The sequence below is a fragment of the Psammomys obesus genome, unplaced genomic scaffold, assembly GCF_907164565.1.
Source record: "Psammomys obesus unplaced genomic scaffold, mPsaObe1.curated_primary_1811, whole genome shotgun sequence".
In the NCBI taxonomy this organism is placed as follows: Eukaryota; Metazoa; Chordata; class Mammalia; order Rodentia; family Muridae; genus Psammomys; species Psammomys obesus.
The window spans coordinates 9,039,761-9,060,747 of record NW_026590062.1 but is presented as its reverse complement, the minus strand read 5'-3'; the positions used below and the strand labels follow the sequence as shown (position 1 = coordinate 9,060,747).

The following is a 20,987-nucleotide window of genomic DNA, read 5'->3' as shown; positions in this document are numbered from 1 at the left end:
ATGACACAAGCTAGAGTCATCTGAAGGGAGGGGGCCTCAATTGAAGAAATGTCTCCATAAGATCAGGTTGCAGGCAAGCCTGTAGGATATTTTCTTAGTGATTGAGGGCCCAGCCCACTGTGGGTGGCGCCAACTCTGGGCTGGTGGTCCTGGATTTTTATAAGAGAGCACACTGAGCAAGCCAGGGGGAACAAGCCAGCAAGCAGCCCCACCTCCATGGCCTCTGTATCAGCTCCTGCCTCCAGGTTCCTGCCCCGACTTCCTCCAGTGATGGACAATGGTATGAAAGTGTAAGCCAACTGGATCCTTTCCTCCTTTGGTCATGGGGTTTAATGGAAGCAACCGAAACTATTAACTAAGATGGCTTCCTACCAATCTGTGTGTCTGTCATTGCCTTGAAGGACACTGATGCACAGGGAAACCAAAGAGCCAGTGCCATGTCCTACAATCCGTATTCAATGGAGCTGAGACTCAGCCCGGATTGTCTGTGCCGGAGACTAGGCAAGAGTGGCCATGAAATCTGTGGTGATGACTCAGCTCTAGCAAGCACCGTAGCAATCTGTGGTGAAGATACGTGATCTCAGCTGGTGCAGTAGGGTTTGGATAGGACTTTGAACAGTGTCTGGCCCTGGCCCTTGGCTTGTTGTTGTTTTAATATGCTGAATTAGAACTTCCACATTTATTCTGTGTATGTGGGTTAGGGGACAGCGTGTGGGGGCTTGTTCTCTCCTTCTACCATGGGAGTCTCAGGGGTCCAACTTGGGCTGTCGGCCTTCTCAGCAAGCCCCTTTAGCCAAGGAGCTGTCTTGCTAACCCCTCCTTAGTATGCTGGAGAGCCTTGAAAAAAAAACCTGTGGATCTTTTTGTGGCAACCCCCTGAGAATGAATTCATGAGGTAAGTGTGGACTCCTGATGTCCTCCCCTTGCCTGGGGCCCACGTTTCTTGTTTCTGAGCTGGCTGGCTGGTGGTCCCGAAGCCACCAGCTTAAGCATCCTGCTTGTCTGCACTGCCAAGATGGAGTTGGTGGGTACCAACCCTCTGTGCAGCCTTGTTTCCTGGAGGATGCCATCTACCTCTAGGAGGCCCTGAGAAAGAAACCAGGGGTGGGGGGGGCTCTCTTCTCCATTTCAAATACTATGTCCCCAGGACCTTCCAGGCCAGAGGGACACTGTCCTGCTGGGACTCACAGTCAGGATGGGGCTGACCCCACATAACCCACTGCAACATGAACAAAGAGTGTGGCACAGGGCCTTGTGCTTGGAGGCTGGGGTCACTTGAGCCCAGGAGTGCGGGACCAGCCTGGGCAGTGTAGCCAGATCTAGAACCAGTAGGAACAAGGAGGGACACAGGACACAAAAAGCTCTGATGGGGCTGATGTCTCCCGAAGGGGGTAGAGTATGTAGGATAGATGGAGACGCTCATGTCAACAAGCTCCAGCAGCAGGGGTAAGCACATTACCGGGAAGCAAGGGGAGCCCACCAAGCTTTAAAAAGCGATTCTGCAAGGTGAAAAAAAAAAAAAAAGTCTAGCTATTCCTGGGGAGGCAGAGCCCTGGAGGCTTCATTCCCAGGACCTGAGCACGGGTTCCATTTCCTCCAGGCCTTACCGAAGGGTTAAAGTCATTTTCATTAAAATTTAAATTCCAGCAGACGCTCTCTCCCTCCTTCCCCGTCCTTTGAACGTTTTGACTGGCAACCATTTCATATTTCAATCTCAGCAGAACAAATTGAATTAGATGTTGAGCCTGAGCTCGGCTCTGTTCGGCAAAGCCTGAGTGCGTGCATGCGCAGCCCCAGCCATCCTGAGTGGAGGCTGAGGCTGCAGACAGTGGGGAGGGGAGATCGCCTGCATCAGGGCAGGACAGTGGCAGAGGTGAGGGGGACACACGAGGCAAGGGGACTGTCTTGCACCTGATATGAGCATCTTTAAAAAATATTTTTATTGACATGTGTGTCTGTGTGTGCCATATGGATGCAATTGCCTGTGGAAGCCAGAAGAGGGCGCTGGATCCTCTGGTGCTGAGAGTTCTGGCAGTTATGGAGCTGCTGGGAACCTAACTTGGGTTCTCTGGAAGAGAGGTACACTCTCTTAAAGGCTGAATCACTTCTCCAGCACACCATGTGTGCATCTCAAGGCCTGGGACAGCCTCTGGAGTCCATTCAGCAAGGAATGCCATATCTCAAGGAAGACACACACAGAGGCACCTGGGTTTGTCCTCAGGTCCAGGTTCAGCATGGGTTTGGCACATGAACTCGTGAATGAGGGTCAGGTCTTGCTGACTCTATGTCCAACACCTGGCATTTCCTCCAGCAATAGAATGGCTATTCTGAATATACCTGCCTCTTTCTGGAGTGTGACAGGATGCTGGTACCGTTCCAGTCAGGGAACCTGAGTTCAGGGTTCATGGCCCTTGCTGTAGGGCAGTGGCCAGCAGGAAAAGGCATGCTCCATCTCAGACCTCCATGCTGGCTCAGACTCCACTCCACTCCCTTGATTTCCCTTCCTGGCTGGCCCAGAGTCCCAGCTGGGCTCTCAGAAAAACTCAAAGGCCCAGGGACAGAGCAACATGAGGACATTCACTCCCCAACCACAGCCTGCCCGTGCCAGGAACCACAGGGAGGGTGATGATGAGTCCAGCCTCCTGCCCCTGGCTGCTGGCCAGAAACTATCTCCTCCAGGCCCTTGCTGGACCCACAGGCTCCTGTCTAGTGAGGCTCAGTGAGGTCCTAGGCCTGTTCTACTCACCGCTTCTAGGCTCCTGAGCTGTGTTGTGCACTGGCTACTGACAAACTCCTATTTATGTGTGTGTATGTGGCGGGAAGGGCACATGTGGAAGCCAGAGCTTCACTGTGTCCTCAGCTGCTCTCCACCATTTTTTTTTTTTTTTTTTTTTGACCCAGGTCTCTTGCTCAACCTGGAGCTCACTGATTGGCTATGCTGACTAGCCCTGGGAACCTGTCTGTCTCCACGTCATAAAATCTGGGATTCCAGATAAACTCCACGTTGCCTGGCTTTCGAGTGGTTGCTGGAGACCTAAACCCAGGAGGCCAGAGGACTCAGAAAATGCCATTGCTGAGCTCTAGGGCTTAGAGAGTCACTGGGGGCCAGGCTGGCTGAGCACAGGTCCCCAGGTCCCATGCAAGTGGGTCCCACACCAGGCAGCACAGGTGCTGACCCTGCTCTGGGGAGCTTCTAGCTGCTCCTGTGTCACGCTGGGGAGTTTGCGCTGGTGACAGACTGCAGCTTTCTGCCCTAGGCCATCCTGGCTATGGTGCTGTGACATGTGGGTGGGTGCACCGTGAACGGACGGGCGGGACAGGGAAGATTCCCATTCTGCCTAAGGACTCATAGCAGCATGGCCCTTGGTTCCTGATGGTTCAGCCTGGGTGTGGCAGGCATCACTGTGAACCCTCTGGGCAGCGCCATGGTAGAGGGTGGTGACAGGTGATGTCTGAGGTGTGTGAGGTTGAGGGAGGGAGCCATTCTAGGTTCTGCCATTCTAGGTTTATTGCTTAATTCTCAGCACCCTTGGACTGGAACAAAATGCCTGTCCCACCACAGGGTGAGCTCCCAGCTTTGGTAGCTTGGCCTGGGGTCCAGGCCACTCTGAAAAACAGGACCTCATCTCTACAAAACTGCACGGGCCGAGCTCCTCACACAGAGTCGGAAGGCCTGGAGCTCAGAGTCCTGTCCAGTGCACCTCCAGCCTGTGGTGACAACAGCTCAGAAGTGCGAGTAGGTCTCAGGTCTTCCTGCTTGGATGGTTGAAGTTGGTGTGGCTGGCTGAGGCAGCCATGCCAGTCACTGGCACTGAACGGATACTCCCTGAACTCCAAATGATGTGGGTCTTAAGCCACACGCTTGGAGTGGTGCTGCTGGGGCTGGGCAGTGGTGGAAGGGCTGTGGCCCCTGCTCCCTGCTTGACATCATGTCCTCCTCGGGCTGTTGGTGCACCGGCATTCATGAAGAGGCTGTGCTAGGGTACCCAGCCACAGATGAGCTTTTGAGGCCGCTGGCCCAGGGCGTGGGACTCCCAGTGCCTCCATCTTGAGCTGCAGGCCTGGTGGAGGTAGCAAAGTTCAGCCTGTGAACCTGGCATCAGGGCTTGGAATGCATGCTTCAGGAGGACTGTGAAGGGCCCTGGGTGATGAGGTAGAGTACCCAGCTCCCTCCTTTGACCAGCAGTTCTGTAGAGGGGGAGACAGGGCTGTAGGAGGCTGGCTGAGTGGGGGCCCCGGCGGCTGGTGAACAGGGCTGAGCTGTGGGTCCCACGAAGACAGCAGCTCATTTCTGCCACTGGCCCTACACTGGCTGCGCACACTGCCACCTATCGCAGAGTCTGAGGCCCCATAAGGAGGCACTTCACATGCGTTATCCAGTGCAGGTGCTCAGTCAGCAGTTGCTGAACACGTCACCCACCTACTCGGTGGGGAGCCTGCAGAAAACATGTTCTCACATCCAGGTACTTGCCACAAACTTTTGTGTCCTCTGGCCCTGACCTATGCAGAGCTCCTGTCACGCCCTGCTGGCCCCAGGGCCCCAGAGCCCCAGAGCCACACACCTTGGTGGTGCCAGCTCACAGCTGAAGAGCTTGTTCACTGTCGTCATCGTCCCTGTCTTCCAGCTGCTCCAGGATCCCATCCAACACTGCAGACCGCTTTTTCTTCGGGGGCTCTGTGGCAGATGGCAGAGAGGAGAAAGGACCCGGAGAGGGTTAAACAGCGAGTGCGGGGGGTGGGGGGTTGGAGGGGAGGGGGGAAGGTGTGTGAGGCAGGCACAAGGAGAGTGAGTGAGTTGGGGATGAGCCAGGGAGGGATGAGAGAAGGAAGAGAACAAACATGGTTAGTCCAGCCTCCTGGTTAGTCCAGGTGTGTCTCCTGACTCCCACTGCTGCCAGCCACCCTTGTGTCCTTTCCTACCCTCCCACAGAGCAAAGGACCCACTTTAGGGAGCCAGGAACCCACCTGAGGGCTGCCTCCTCCCCACCAGCCAGAGGACTAGCCAGCTCTGTTTCTATGCCACCATAGACTCAATGTCAGGTGCACAGCTGCAGTGTCCAAGGAATCCAGAGAGGTGTGGGGGCCACAGCACTGAGGACAGCTTTGGAGGAGAGGAGTTATTGGATTTGGGCTTTCATGGGTGCAGAGGAGTTTTCCATGAGGAAGGGACAAAGGGACATTTGGACACACAGCTGCTCTGAATGCCACTGACTATCTACTGTTTGCTATGGCACTAGTGACCTCAATAATCCCACAGACAAGGAACCAGGGAGGCTGGCTCTGGGCCACCTGCCCCACCAGTCCCCCTGCTAGTCTAACCATCCACTTACCACCAGTGAAGGGCAAATTTATAAAGACGCTGCCCACCCAAATCCCTGCCTTCAGGACACTCTAACTCCTTCTGGGTAGCCCTCTGGGTGCACAGTCACCCACCCTTTACCTCACACTTCTACATGACAGATATGTTGGCTCCTTCCTGGGGGGGAGGGGTTGGGGAGGAGGAGTGTGTCCTGAAATCCCTTCCCTTATCTAATTCCTCCCATGCTCACCCCTTCCATGGCAGTTCCCAACCCAGCCACCCTTGACCCCTCCCTATCAACTTTGTCCTTCCAAACTGGTTCTCCCATACACGAGCCCACAGGCATGTGGGCTCTAGCTGCCATGCTGCTTTTTGAATCACCCCCAGGCCTGCAAAAACATCCTGTCTCCCTTGCCCTAGCTCCCCATGTTCTGTGGACAAACAGCCTGTGCCTCCCCTGTCCCACCATGCAACAGGTCCTTCTCTTACGGTCACTCTCCCCAGCTGTATGAGACACCCAAGTGGGAAATACACAGACAGAGGTACAGGGCTGCCACAGAGGTTGCCTGGAGAGGACAAGGGTGGTTGTGGGGGGGTGGGGGCACTGGCTGGGAGCCGAGGTCTGGTAGTTATGCCTATCATGGCCAAAAAGGAGAGGAAGCAGCCTGGCTCCCCGAAGTGTCCTCTCCTCACTCTGCGCCTAATGCCTGCTGTACAATGGCCTCAGGAAATTGGATCCTGGGCAGGTAATAGGGCTGGAAATAGACAACAACAAAGCGGGTTCCCAGCCTGTGTCTGAGGCCCCTCCTCCTGCTACTTGGGTGGGGAACCGGGACAGGCTGGCTGGGAAAAGCGGCAGCTGGCAGGTTTCCCTTAGGTATTCCTGTTCTGTTTCAGAGGAGACACCAACCTCTAGCACAGCCCCCTCTGCCACCATGATGGTCCTCCCAGCATCTCCACCTTGGGGGCAACCAGAGGGACCCCGTCAAACCAACACTAGAACCCATCTACCTCTCTGCAACACCTCTGCAGTGCCCTGTCCCTGGGGAAAGCCAAAGCTATAATATTGTTGGCAACTAGTGCACAGGAGCTGGGCATTTCCTAATCCCGGCACCCACTCCTCTCATCCTATGGCCTTTGCACTGCCATTTCCTGTCTAGAAGGCTCTATTGGGCCACTCAGGGGCTTCATATCTGTGGCCAAGCTTCCCTGGTTCCCCCTCAGCACTTGCATGACCTTTTGACTTCACTGTTTATCTCTTTAGCTGGAAGGCAGGTATGTCTGTCATGTCTATCATTCTGTCCCAATGCCCACAACTGTCAGCCCTGGCAGCCCTCAGATATCTGCTCACTGACTGACTGGAGATGGCCAGGGAACAGCAGGGGTTAAAGGGCTCCAGCTATGGCAGGAGGGGCAGAGAGAACAATGTGGGAGGCCTTGGGGACAAGCTTCATGGGATCCATTGCCCTTAGCCTGGGCTCATGGCACTAGACAGGCTGGGTCTCTAGTCAGAGTAGAGTGTTCTCTAGTCCACATCTTTGTCCACTTTCCAAATGCTGCTTTCTGGAGTGCCCAGATGCAGGGAACATGGCCTCGCTTGTGGTTATTCCCTTAGCCATCGGTCTCCTGCCTGGCAGTGGATGCTCCATGCTCTGCCTCTAGGGGGTGCTAGCTGTCTCTTGAGACATGTGGCCCCCTACCCCAACATCTCCTGGAGCCCATGGGTACAGACTATGCTCTAACTGGGTGCTCCTCTCGCTCCCTCACTGATACCAACCACACTTGGGGAACCCCTGTGCCCGAACCACTCCGCTCACACTCAGACTCCTGTAGGAGGAGGAGGAGGAAGAGGTGGAGGCGGCAGTGTGCGAGGACCCCGCAACAGGGAACCAGCTCTCTCCAAGGCCTGGGCTCCCTGAGGCTGTGGCTGTGACTTCTACTTCTGCCGACTCTGCTTGGCTCAGTGTGACCGTACGCCACCTGCAGAGCCAATAAGAGCAGCCCAGGGCTTGGGGACCAACTAGCCACTCCTTCAATTTTAAGAATTTTGTCCAGGGAGGTGCTGGAGGCCTGAGACACAGGGTCCAGGCAATGACACAACTCCAGGATCCTAGATCAACAGACTCTGCCATCACCAGATGAACCACCCTGAGCAGGTCACTCTTGCTCTCTGCCACCTCCTGGGGTTGGCTATAAGGACAAGAGTCAAAGGATGGGAGAGGGGGTCCACCTTGCTGGTGGGTCTGGCTCAAGTCCACAGCCAGGGATCGGGTGGGAACCCCTATTTTGCCCTGTAGGACATGCTGGGCCCTGTGTCTTCACTACTGGCACTCAGCTCCCCCCACCCCCCAGCTGGCCTGCCCCCCACATGGAGTGCTGGCTCGCCTGGCAGGAACAGCTGTGGAAACCCCGCTTCCCCATGTTGGAGGCCTCCGTGGGCCTTCACCAAACAAACACAAAGCAGAACCCGGGGAAGGTGTGAAATAAATAAACGGAACAAGCCGTGCATTTTCCTTCCACGGCGCAGCTGCTCCTGAAGATAAACAACAAGTGACTGTCACCAAACATCAATACCGAGAAATGAACTTGACAAAAAGCTAGGCCGGCCCCCAACAGCCCCCCAGTCCTGCCCCCTCCCCCCAACCTCCAAACACCACTTCTGCATTTCTCCAGTTCCCACCTAATGGTTTTATTTTTCAATTAATTCCTTGACAGAATGCCAGCCCGCATCTCTCCCTTCCCTGGCTGGCAATGCCGCCTGCGTGGAAGGCGCGGGCGGGGGCCTGTGGGAGGACAAGAGAAAGCGCTTCATGGGAGGAGAGGCAGGCTGGGGATGAGAGCATGGCTGACAGGAAGAAAAGAGGCTGGAAGGGGCCCCTGAAGAGGCAGGCGAGACAGAGGCAGCCCAGGAGAAGCCAGCAGGTCAGGATCAGACTCAGTCTGGGCTCAGTTCCTGAATGAAGCACGAGCTGTGTGCTGGCCATGCCTGCAACCCCAGCACTGGAGGGGCTGGCACAGGAAGAGGGCCTGGGCCTGGTGCGGAGAGCCTGGACAGTGGAGAGATCCCATTTCAGAAAGTGAGAAGTGACTACCCACCAGGTCTTCAAGACTGGCTAGCAGAAGGGTGAACACTCAGCTGCTGAAGGCATGTTTCAAGACAGGCAAGAATTGTTAAAGGAACCATTAAGCATCTCTGATGGCCAGCACCTGGGAAACAAGGGCGTGGACTAGCATGGTAAAGCTGGAACACCCGTAGGTGTTCTCTGGGCACCTGTGGGCTTGCTGCAGCAGGCAGAGTGTGGACTTTTCTTCTGGGAATCTCACAACTTAGGTACACGATCTCCGGCAGAAAGCCTCTCCACATGGGCTGAGCTCATGCTGGAGTCTTTTCCTCATACCTTAGCCACACCCAAGGTTCCATGGTCACTGGCCCTGCTGTGGGAAGTGCCAGCACCACCCTCTGAGGGTCTCAGCAAGAGAAATGGGGGCAGAGTGAGTCACGGGGCAGGATTCACGTCCCAAAGCCCTCCCTCAAAGGGCAGGAACTCGGGCCCCACTCTAGTGGGTTGTATTCAAATGGCCCACATGGGCAGTGGGGCTTATTTCTCACAGCCACATTCCCCACTGTTCTGAGCCCAGAGGGAGGGACCTAGGTGCTGGGAGGTTATGGTTTGGCCACAGGCTAACTTCTCTCCAGGTGCCCATCCTGAGCATCTTCCTGGGTGTAGGTCCAGATAACTGGACTGGCCCTGCACATGGGGAGCTCTGACCTGGGCCAGGCTAGGCTTATCCCAAGGTAAGGAAGGGGTACACATTGGCCTAGGGTCTTCTGTGCTTGGTCGGTATGAGTGTGGGCTACAGGGGCTGGGAACCCTGTGCAGCCTGGGAAGACCAGCAAGTGTTGAGGCGAAGGAGACTTGCTGAAAAGAGAGCAAGCATAGGATGAGGGGAGGCTGGCAGGAGGCTCCTGCAGCCCTGCTTAGCCTGGGAGGCTCGGTTTCCATTATCTTCCTCCTCCTCTTCTTCCATCTTCTATCTTCATCTCTTCTTCTTGGGTCCAAGCAGAGATGACAAGGAGGAATGTGCCATTGTAAGGGCCAGCTGGAGTCATCACAGAGTCACAGTGCAGGGAGGACCATGTGCCGTGGACTGGGCAGCAGGGAGCCCAAATGTCACAAATGCACAGTGGCTCTACAGGCCTAGCCATGGGAGATGGGACTAGGGTGCCCAGACCCGATTTCCTAGGAGTGGCTTGAAACTGATTTCCAGGTCAGATCTTCCAGTGGCCAAACAATGATGAATCCAATACTGTTTTGTGTTCACATGTCACAGGCAAGGCACCGATGTCTCAGCTGGTGGCCTCTGGTCTACGTGCTTCTTGCTGCCTATCTCGGGCACTTGAGGCAGCCTCTGAAGCTGTCTCCCTGGCTTCCTCTGGTTGGGCCAGGCAGTATGTCAGGTACACTGGCCGGCCTGTACCCTCTGGTCTTTGGGCCCTTGGCCCCGCCCAGGATGGTGGCCAGGCCCTGCCCCTCCCACACTGCCCTGCGGTACTCCTGTCAGTTTAATTCTGTGATCGATGAGAAGGAGCAGGCGAGATGGCCCAGCACAGCTGGCTTCCCCGTTAGCCCTAGCAGGGATTCGTGGGCTTGCCGGCGACGGCTGAGTGAAATGTTTGCAGAACGCACAGAACACAAGTCAATAACAATTTAGTGGGATTGGGAGCAGGGCCCTTCCTCGCACGGACAGCAGCTCCCAGGGGAGGGCGGCAGAGTGTGCAGGATATTGTCAAGTCGCTTGGAGTAGGAAGCTGGGCTGTGTGTGTGTGTGTGGGGGGGGGGGGGGGGGGTTGGAGGCAGGGGGTGTGGCTAGGCCACACCTGCCCCAGTGGCCTGAGGACCTGCAGGCTCCCAGGAAACCTTCACTGGGAGACCCTTCCACATGCCCCATCCATCTGTACCCTGGGCAGGAGCTGCCTGGAACCAAATGGTTTCACTTTGTGAGCCTTGGTCTTGATTTTCTTTACCAGCTGAGGCAACCAGAGGTGAGTGAGAAAGTGTCTTGGTGGCTTCTAACCTCACCTGGCATGAGCCATTCACAGAACCAGGAACCAGGATGAGAGCCCTCTTGTGTAACCGCCCATTCCCTCCTGGGTCCCAGAGTGACAGTCTGGGGTGTTGAGAGGAATGGCTGACACAACCAGGTCCTGGGAAGAGTGAGAGGGGCCTGGATGAAGGGCTGAAATGTGAGGCTTACACAAAACCCCCATTCCCAGGGAGCTGGGAGGAAGCATGACCAGGGGATATTTTGAATAATAAATTCTGTGACTTCACATACTTGCTTGAACTTTCTGCCTATGATTTTGAAAGCCTGATGATTATGTGTTCACGGCAAAGATCAAGGAGGCCAATTTGCAGGGGCTGATGGGGGGATAACAAGCTCTCATGGTCCCTGGTCTTTTGAAAGTGTGCCATCCTGCCGACGATGGAGGTGTGGGATGGGGGTGTGTGGGAACGCCGGCAGGCTTTAAATATCATCTGTATGCTGATAACTTCAAATTTAGATCTCGGCTCAGCCTTCGCCCCTGAGCTCTGAACTCATCCATCTATCTGCTGGTATCCCTCAGGGCAGCCTGGCTGATGTCTCAAACATGGCTTGGTCAGGCAAACCCCCTCCCGATTCTGCACCTATTCTTAGCTCCCCAGGCTAGCTCACCACCCGGGGGCCACCTTTTACTCCTTCCATGTCTTTTCTATGCATACCTGGCCAGCACTCCCTTCTCCCCAAGAAATCAGTCTCCTGGCCGCTTTCCACCCTGCAGCCTTTGGCTGTGACCTTGGCCACCATCTCTGGATGGCCACAGTGTAATCCCCAGCCCTGGTTCTAGCAGTACCCACTGTAATCCCAGCAGTGATGTAGGCTGGTGAGGATGGTCTGATGCTGGCTTTCTCCTCTAGTCTTCTAGGGCTTCCCATGGCAACATGAGTGGAAGCTGAGCTAACCAGACCCTGCTGGCTTCCCCTGTCTGTTTTCCACTCTCTATCCTGGAGCTCCAGCATTGAACGCTTCTGCCCCAGGGCCTTTGCACCTGTGGGTCCCTGGGCTTGGACTGTTTCTCCCGTAGGTCTTTGGTGGCTGGTCCCTTACAATCAACAGAAATGCTGACTCCATGGGAAGGCTTTTTTTAGCTGCCACATTAGACGCTTCTCCCTTGGGATATGTTGTACCACCCATTCTAATATTCCTCAGAAAACCTGCTACTGCCAGAACTGCGATCTTCATATTTTTTGATAACCACAAGTACCATCTCCATGCAGGAATGAAGGATGGAGAGACAAAGCCACATGCCTTCCTCCAGGAGAGCTTACTCCGAGGCTACCATCTAGGATATACACACATGCCACGTGGGACTCAGGAACTGTGGGGAACGTAGGGTGCAGGAGGGCACAGGGATATCTGTTCTACACAAGTCCAGAGCTGTGTGTTCTTACGAAAGTCAACAGCCCTCTCTGGGCTTGTCTGTACCTGAACATGGGAACTGTCTCTAAGGGTGCTAGGCTAAAGTGCCACCAGGGTTTTAAATTGCTACTGCACAAAGGCTCTCAACAGCTTGGCTCTCCTTGGCTTCCCTGGGGCTGATCTCATCTTTAGTAAGACTTCATAGGGCTGCGGAGGAACAGGGTGAGGCTATCAGGCTCCAAACAGGGCCTATTTGCAGGTTTCAAGTCTAAAGAACTTTGTGCTGGGCTCACACCCAGCTGTGCTGAGCCTTGGTGCCTAAACCTAATGTGAAGGTGACTGCAATTGGCGCCATGCAGGGCCCAGAATGTGCTAGATGCTCAGTGAACATCAGCCACAACCGTGACTGGTTCTTACGGAGCTCATTCATTACTCTGTGCACAGTTATGAAGACAGCTTTATGCCTGATGCAAGGAAAAGTGAGAGCGTTGGGAGAAGGCTGTGTCCCTTGGAGGGTTAAGCTAATAGGGAAAAAAGACGGTCTTGCACACACACGCATGCACGCGCTTGTTGATGTGTACATGTACGTGTGTGTGCGTGCTTCCGTGCATGCCTGCATTCGTGCATACGTTCGTGTGTGTTCATGTGCATGTGGTCAGGGCACTGGGAGAAAAATGCAGTATGGAAAAGAATGATGCAAGAGGGCTGGAGGTGAGGTGGTAGGCTGATGGGACAGGGGTCTGGCTGGGGCTCCGTCCCTGCCCTGTGGGCTAGGAGGGTGGCTCAGAGTGCCAGGCCAGTGGCTGACTGACCAAGGCTACCCCAACTTATGCCAGAGGGCTCTTACTGCGTGTGCTTTCTGTCTACATTCTGCTCTGGCTGGTGTCACCAGGCCCAGCGGGCAGGGGATAAGGCGGGTGGCGGGTGGAGGGACTGCATCACTGCAGCCACTTGCAATGCTGCTCATGCCTGCACGCCTACTCTGGAGGTGAAAGTTGCAGCCGCTAACCACAGCCCATCAGGCCTCCCCAGCTGGAATAAGACAACAGAGGGAAGCCGAGCCACGCTCCCGGCTAAATAAAAGCCCGTGCGCTGGGCCTCCCTGGCTGTGAGCTCTTAAGATGGGGCTGGGCAGCGGATTGCTTCCAGGCCATTTTATTCTGTCGCCTGTGCTTGTGGTGACTGTGGCCTGCCAGGCCCTGAAAGCTTCAAGATGCTGTGACCCTGCTGGTTTGTAACACGCTCAGGAAGAAAGGGACACAGCTAGAGACAGACTTTCTTCTTTCTTCCCCTCCTGTGCCTTCTTTTCACATCCCACACGCCAGGCAGAGAAGAATACCACTTCACCTACTACAGGGCCAGGGGCTGGAGACCAAATATCTGATTCCTCACCATGGAGGGGGCGGGAGGCGACAGCAAGGGGAGGGCGGGAGTTGGAGGGATGGAAGTCAGGAGAAGATCAGATTGGAATAGTCCGGGGGTGTGTTTTGGGTTGGGGGTGGGATGGTGAGAGGACAGGAGAGAAAAGAATAGAAGCAGGGAACCAAAAGAGAGAACAGCAGTCCCCCCCTTCCAAAGGCACCTGTCTGGCACTGGGGTGTCTGCTGACTCTGACTTTTCCCAGAGGCCTGGCCTGTACTGTGGGCTTGCCAGGTGCCTCCCAAGCACGAGCTAGCAAGGGACACTGTGGTACGCTCCCATCACCCAGGAACTGCGGACAGCACGAGGGATGCCCCATGGAACAGGCAAGGGAGTGGAGGTTAGAGCAAAGCTCCTTTGGACACCAGTAAGTGGAAAGCCTGCAGTGGGCTGAGCCGGGGGCACCTCCTCCTATGTGCCAGGCCCTGTGCCCTGGCTGGAGACTCAAGAGCACCAGGCTCTCCCTCTTCTTTGTCCAATTACAGCCTCTTCAGTCCACTAGCCTGAGCCCAGGAGAGTGGCCAGATGTTATCTCCTCAGTGCCACGGGCCTCTAGGGCGACAGCACCCTATGTCCACTGTACAGAGGGCAAAGCCGAGGCTGCGTCTCATCAGGGCCACAAAGTGGCTAGTAGGAGAGACACACACACATACACATAATGAATCAGACATAAGGGTGCTGACCAGATCAGCCGATGCAAAGGCTTGGTCAGGGGCGTGACTAAAAGCTTAGGCTTGCGTTCCAGCTCTGTCATGGGTCCAGCTGGGCACCCCTCAGTAAGTTACTTGCCTTCTCTGAGCCTCAGTTTTCTGATCTGCTAATTGGGTCAATGAAAGTATCAACCTCCTTGAGTCTTGTAGGATTAAGAACACAACAGTCAGTAGCTCTGCCTGGGTCTTGGCAAGGCCTGACAGGAGAAGAGTGGCACAGTGGTGACAACAGAAGCTATGACCATTAGTTTGAGCTATAGTTAAGCTGTCTACTTTGACCTAGGAATCTCCTGTCTCCAGCATCCCTCCCATATCAGGAGTGGGGCTGTGAGAGAAGCAGAACCCAGGGCAGGAGCAGTGACGCTCCCCTGGCTGTACTGGCTATCACAAGCCTTTGGCCAGCGCTAAAACTCCAGCAAGCTTGTGGCTGGGGCCTAAGTTTGACGGCATGGCCTGCAGCTCTCAGGGAGCCTTTATGCTTCCACCTGAGGTCTGAGTACCTTCCTGGCAGAAGTCAGGGCCCAGGCTGGAGTTGGGCACAAGTCCCATTTGCCTTTGGGCTCTGCCAGGGCCCTGGAGGTTCAGAACAATGCGGACTTGGACACAAATGAGCCAGTGCTTTTCACAGTGGGGAAAAGGGCAGAGGAAAAAGGAGGCCCAGGAAGGCTGCGGGGTCCACAGCCCTGCTCTGAGGACTTCAGCTGCTGTGCACACGTGCAGCACAGGGTGAAGGGGGGGGGCACTGTTCCTGGGGCACCTGCACACCTGGCAACCTTGCACCTGCCCTGGGGCCTGCAGGGCAATGCCTGGCAGGTGTCATAGCCATGCATGGTTAGTACTGGTGGCCATTTTGGGGCTTTCGGGTATCTGAAACTGATAGAGAGGCACTGAGTATCTGCCTAGTGGGGCCCTGTGGCTGTGAGCGGCCATGGAGACAGCCTATACCTATAAAGGCCTGGCGTCTGCTGCATCCTTTTGCCTGGGAGATGATGCAGCCTTTGGAGCTCAATTTATTGAAAGGGCCTCTGTCCACACAACGCAGAAGTGCTGAGCCCACACTCTTGCAGGCCTGGGCTGGTTAGTGGGGTGACCACAGGGGAGGCGGGGGCCCCCCGCCTCGATCCCGGGAGAGCACCTTCCACAAACATTTGCCGACGGGTGCATTTGGGTCTGTCGATGCCTGTCGATGAAGACAGGTTCTGTCTGCCCATCAGGACTTGGGAGCTTATTGAGTTGTGAGTCCGACACCAAGGGTGCCGCAATCTCCTGCTTCTTCCGCTTTTCGCATCTGTTTGGGCTGGAATGCTCCCAGCCCTGGATGGAAAGCCTGGTACTACTTAGGGACTGAGCTAAACAGGGGCATCAGATAGGAACTGACCACTCTAGATACAAGCGCACAGTACACCATGGTTGCCACAAATGGGGGTCGGGGCTGGGCCTGGCCAGAATAACAAGTCATAAGAAGGTTTAAAACAAACAAACAAACAAACAAACAAAAAAAAAAACAAAAAACAACAACCAAACAACCCCCCCAAACCAAACAACAACAACCAAAACCAAAACCAAACAATAACAACAATAACAACAAAGCAAAAAAGTGCAGGGACAGAAGCCCAGAGAAGACAAGTGATGACTGACGTCTGGAGCGCAGGGCAGGGCAGGGCAGGAACGGCTGCATGGAAGCAGCATGGGCACTTTGAACAGTGCGTCCAAGCCACTCAGTACAAGCAGAAACAGAAAGGAAGGTGCTGCATCGATACAGAACAGCATGTGTGAGGGTACAGGGCCCTCTTTAGGCTTGGGGGACAATGAACTCTGTAGGAAGTATGGTAGACAGGAGGCATGGCTCTGGGCAGGCCGGTGGAGGAGCAGGGTCTGGCCATGTTTCACGGCTTTGGCCTGCTGGCTGTGGTCAGCGGCACCATCTGCCTCTGTGTGAGGGGCAGTTTTGCTGGACTGCTCATAACCCTCCAGGACAAGCAATGTACCCTTGTGGTCCTCCCGCTGTCCCTGGCTCCTGATCCCAGCTCTGTAGATAGCTCATGATAAACACCTTCAGGGGACAACAGTGACCCCTCAGAGCTCAGAGCTGGGAGGACACCAGAGGGCCCTGATGCAAGGATGACCAGGTAAGAAAAAACTGCCTACCTCTTAGATCACAGCAGCAGTGGCTGCATACAGAAATGTCCCAGCCCAGCCCAGAACCTGTTTGCTGGCAAGGTGGAGGGGACCTGTTCCCAGCCGGCAACTCTCACGCAACCAATGGACCTAAAGCCAATAGACAATGTAGCTGCTGCATTCTGCTTCCTGGGGTCCATCATGGAGGTACTTTTAAGGAAGCCAGATTCAAGATCAAGCCTTGACCTCCTAGTGAGAGGTCACACTGACTCACAGACCTTTCCAGCTCTCCCTGACATCCTCTATCCATCAGCACTAGGCATAAGGCCCATAAATGTGGGCCTTTTGTTTCTCAGTTTTTGGGGATCCTTGGCCTAGGCTACCCATGAAGGGAAGTGGCTACCCTGTTTACCTGTGTCCATGACCCTGCTTAGTCACTATGGTGTTCCAAGTATGAGGACAGCAAGCTTCAGGAGGAACATAACAGATGATGAGTCAGCTCTGTGAGTACAGAGCTCCAGCAGGAAGTACAGAGCCCTCAAGAAAGGCACATTGACAGTGGTTCCTAGGGCCAGCTGCCAGGACCCATTGGTGGCATTCCTGGGCTTGAGGCAGGTTTTTTGGGAACCTGAATCGAAGACTATAATATAGACAGAAAAGGCCACTGCCTTTCCCTTCTTGCTCGCCTGGCTCCATTGCCCTACCTGCCCGCAAAGCCGACAAGATGAGACCCTGTGCCTGTGGCTGTCCCAGTACAAGGTGGCTTAATGTAGCAGGAGGCCTCGGGGCTGCACCCAAAAGTGAGGGCAGCTATCCAGGTGGTCTCTGTCTCAGCTCCCAATCCCAGAAGCCTCAAATCAACCAGGCCACTCCTACCTTGGAAATGCCTGGCTGTCTTCCTCCGTAGGGACTGCAGGGTCACCTCCGAGTCTGCCCATTCCAGAACCAGCCTCCGTCCATACAAGTGCGTGCTGTGACACAGAGCATTGAAGGCTTTCTGGAAGAGGGAGCAAGAAAGAGCAGGGCGTGAGCTGTGTGGGTGTTCCACACTGCCTCTCTTGCCCCTGTGATTTTGGGTATCTGGCGAGGCTCCGGGGTGCTGCTGGCATAATTAGTGAGTTATATTTCAGGTGAGGGAGCAGCAAGGTGACCGAGCAGTCAAGGCACTGCCTAGGCCGGGCTGGTCACCTGGTTCCCACGTGGCATCTAACCTGTTATCTGTGGAGGGCACCCTCACTGACAGGCTCTCCTCTCACCCAGCTGCACGGTCACAGAGGACAGGTGCATTGTCCCTCATGGTTACCTGGTGCCACTCTCCTTCCCTGGCCCTGTGCCTCATCCGTCCTGGCTCTTTCTGCTGCCTCCTTCCTGGTCCCTGTCCTTTCCACTATGGGCCCCGGTGCCCAGTTCAGCAGCCTGGGCCTCAAACACGCTCTTCCTCCTTACTCTGACTAGCTTCCCACCCCCTTCCTTTTCAACGCTAAACTGAGATATAATTTATACACAGTCAGTGTGTTTAATATGCAACCATCAACATATGGATCCACCTCAAAAGAAAGATGCACTTCAGCTATCACCCCTAAAATTCCCCAATTCTTCTCCTTCTCCCAGCTCAGAAAGACTACAAACCCACTTCCTGCTTTTATGGATGTGCAGGCCTGAGCAGTCATATGATCATTAGATAGCACTGACCAAAGCCCTCTGTAAACATGGCTGGCTTCTAGGCCTTGTGCAGGGACTCTTCCTCCAACTCTTCTGGAAACACCCCATGTCACTAATACAGGACTTTGGTGGCCAAGAAGCCTCTCAACTCTAGAGTCACCATATCTAGGGCATGGCAGACCCTGTGCTTCCATTTTTCAAGACCTTAGGCAGGTTAAGTAAATGGCCTGGGCTCAGCATCCTGAAGTGGAAGGGTAAATACACCCAAATCTGGGACCCGGAAAAGGATAGCTCGCCCATCTCCTGGGTTCTCAAATTCCCTTTGCAGCTCTCTTCTTTCTGCAAAGCTCTATGGCAAGGAGGATGCTCTGAGGGCTCCTGAGCACCCAGGCTGACAGCTGGAGGACAGTGCACTGGACCTGGAGAGAAGCTGGGAGCCAGCTCCTCTCATTGTACCGACACTTAGAAGCACTCCTTAATCAGTACAGTGAGGACTGGAAGCAGCCACCGTCCCTGGCCCATGATGGCTGGAACAGGGGGTGCCGTGGTTGGAATGTGACCCCTAGGAGATACTTTGGGTCCTGACCTTGGGAGGTGACTATGCCTGAAAACAGTGGTCTAAGTACCCAGGTCACACTGGAGTGAGGTGGCCCTAGCTCAAAAGGACCTAGTGTCAGATAGGGCAGCATTGTGTGGGGATGGAGCCAGAGTCCGGCCTGGGCAGTGAGTCTGCAGACCATACATGGGAGGCACTGGCCACACTCTATGCCATGCTCACCTGGTTCTGGGCCACCAAACTGCCGGGTGGTGCACCTCTGCTGTGTAAGCTGCCGGATGAACGTGGGAAGCAGGGCCAGGACCTTGGGCTAGTCACTGTCCCAGGTGGGTCATGCCCCGTCGTGGAGAGGCTTCAGGACTTACGGTAAGCAAGGAAGGCGGCACCCAGTGTCTGCTCTAGACAAACAGAATCTGGAAGGACGGGAGTGCTTGGGGATGGAGGGGTGAGGTGGGAGGGGAGTGTGAAACGGATGCATGGCCAATGGAGGGAAGGTTTCCCTGCTTTGTTCTCTGCTCTGCCTGAGAAGGGCCAGGTGCAGCTCCCCCCACCACTGTTTTTTTTAAGTTTCATTTAGAAGCCTCTCTTGACTGCCGGCAGAGCCCCTACCATTTTTTTTTTTCCAGGCAGATATAAAAATGCATCTGGCCCCCAAGCCGAAATGGCTCATTCTGAGCTCCGACGCGGGAGCGCTCAGCTGTCGAGGCAGAGAGATGGCGGGACTGGGAGAGCTGGGCGTCTTGAGACCGAGAGAGGAACTGGTGGGGAGTCTGGTGAGGGTCCCCGAGGAGTTGCATCCTGGGGACATGGCAGTCTGGGACAGCCAAGGCTGCATCTGGTGGCTGTTCTACCCACACTCACAAAGCAGAGAGCGATCTTGGCAGGGAGGCCCAGGCGAGCAGCCGCAACTCCAGCCTGCCTTTCTTTCTCAGTTTTTGCAATTTTTCTCCTTTCTGCTGCCTCAGAAGACCTGGGTCACTGCAGGAGCTAATCGCCTCTCCTTGGTTCTCCCTCTCTCTCCACCCCTTTGGTACTTTATTAGTCCCTCATCAAAAGGGCTTTCCACGCTCAGAGGTGTGGGGGCTGTGGCTCTGCAGCCACACTACCCCAGTTCAGGTCCTGTTCTATCACTACCAAGCTATGTGATGCTGGCCAAGCTGCTTAATGTCTCTGAACCTAGGCTTCATCACACCTAGAAGTAGCAGCAAAGATGGGGGTGGAGAGACTCAGGGAGCCATTTAGTCCCAGCTCACAGTGCTGCCCTGCGGTAATGCTGTCTGGCACACCGTGTGACACTCCTCAGTCTGCAGGAGCCGCGAGAGAAACAGTGGCAGCTCCTCACGCAAATGCTCTTGGTTTTTTCTAGAACATAATATGGGGTTCTCCAGAAATAGCAGAGCCCTTCCCAGCTCTGACTGCTGAGGGCTGAGGCCATGCTCTCTGTGCCTATTTTCTGAGCTGGAGTGTGGTGTCCTCAAACTTTTCCCCTACGGGGTAGTACAGTGACTAGAGGCTAAAGTCAGCTTTGGGGAATGCAGAGCACACACTTCAAAGAGGTGATAGGCACCTGTCTTCCTGAGGGATGGAGGGAGGAGGGAGGGAAGGCCCACTTCTGAGAGTCTTTTGGGCTGGGGCAAGGGCATACTTGAGGTGCGTGAAGGTTCTAGGTGCCTTAGTGGGAAGAATGCAGGCTGCCAGCAGCTCTTCCCTATGCCAGCCTCACAGAAACCATTCCACCATCTTCCCAGATGAGGCTCAGCTCAGGGAACTTGCTTTGCCAAAAACAGCCTGGGTGTTCGTTTCCTCTGGGGTGTACCATCCTGTGGCTGTTCTCTGTCATCCCTGTGGCTAACAATCTTTTTGGTGTGGCCCAGGGGGGCTCCCAGTTCCATGGGTCTCCAACCCCGTGACCCTAGCCTGCGTGTTCTACTGAAGGGTCACTGGTCTCCCACTTCAACACACTGAGTGTGTTCCAACTCCTTGTGCAGTGAAATTGTGACCTTGTGTGCAAAGGCTCTGCCACCTTGTGCCTGACCCACATGGTCTCAGTACCAGCACCCATTGCCCACCTATTGTCTCCTTGGCTAAACCCCAAATTCTAGAGGAAAGGCGCTTCATCCCTTCCTGAGCAGGCACACTACTCTCAGTAACAACTCAGTAAAGCAATCTCCTTCACTGAAAGTCTTGAGGACAGGTCTCCAAACATGGTGGATGGTCAGTGTGGCTCTGCTTTAAACACCCGTCACAGCTTTTAAAGCTTTCATTTCTGAACACAAAGACACAGTGAGCACAGCTGGGGTCACTACAGATCCAAAGATGACCTGGACTAGGTCACAGCCGGGGTCACTACACACCCGATGGTGACCTGGACCTGGTCTGCCTCTGTACTTAGCACCCATGGCTTTGGGTCCCTGATAAATGGACTGCTGTGTCCATTTGTGGCACAGGAGACACACGTCAACCTTCACGCTGCCCTGCTGGGAAGCCTATGGCCCAGACTACAAATCGAGGGACTCAGAGCTGACACAGAGGATGAGGAAGAAGAGCCAGACCCTGCCACCTCCTGGTAGCCATCGCTAGCCATGCTCAGCTCCATCCTCTGCACTCCAGGAGCCTCCTCCCAAGGCCACAGCCAGCACTGTCTTCCTGTCTCTGCAGAGGGGGTATAGACAGGAGGCTTTGTGGGGGATAAGGGGAGGAGGGGGGAACTCCCTCCCATCCCAACCTCTAGAGGACAGCTTGGGCCTCACCTTTCTTCCTAAGA

General features: G+C 55.0%; 1 protein-coding gene across 1 annotated transcript in view; it reads right to left on the bottom strand.

Annotated features, from left to right (window-relative positions):
• Window positions 1–1,990: 1,990 nt before the first annotated feature.
• The window catches only part of Rbm19 (RNA binding motif protein 19), an 85,889-nt gene continuing 66,892 nt past the window's right edge, over window positions 1,991–20,987 (bottom strand). The window contains exons 23-24 of the mRNA XM_055606331.1: window positions 16,882–17,002; window positions 1,991–4,675 (exon numbers count right to left, since the gene is read on the bottom strand). Of these exons, the coding sequence (XP_055462306.1) occupies window positions 4,578–4,675; window positions 16,882–17,002 (219 nt within the window). The 3' untranslated portion in view covers window positions 1,991–4,577. The remainder of the gene's footprint in view (window positions 4,676–16,881; window positions 17,003–20,987) is intronic.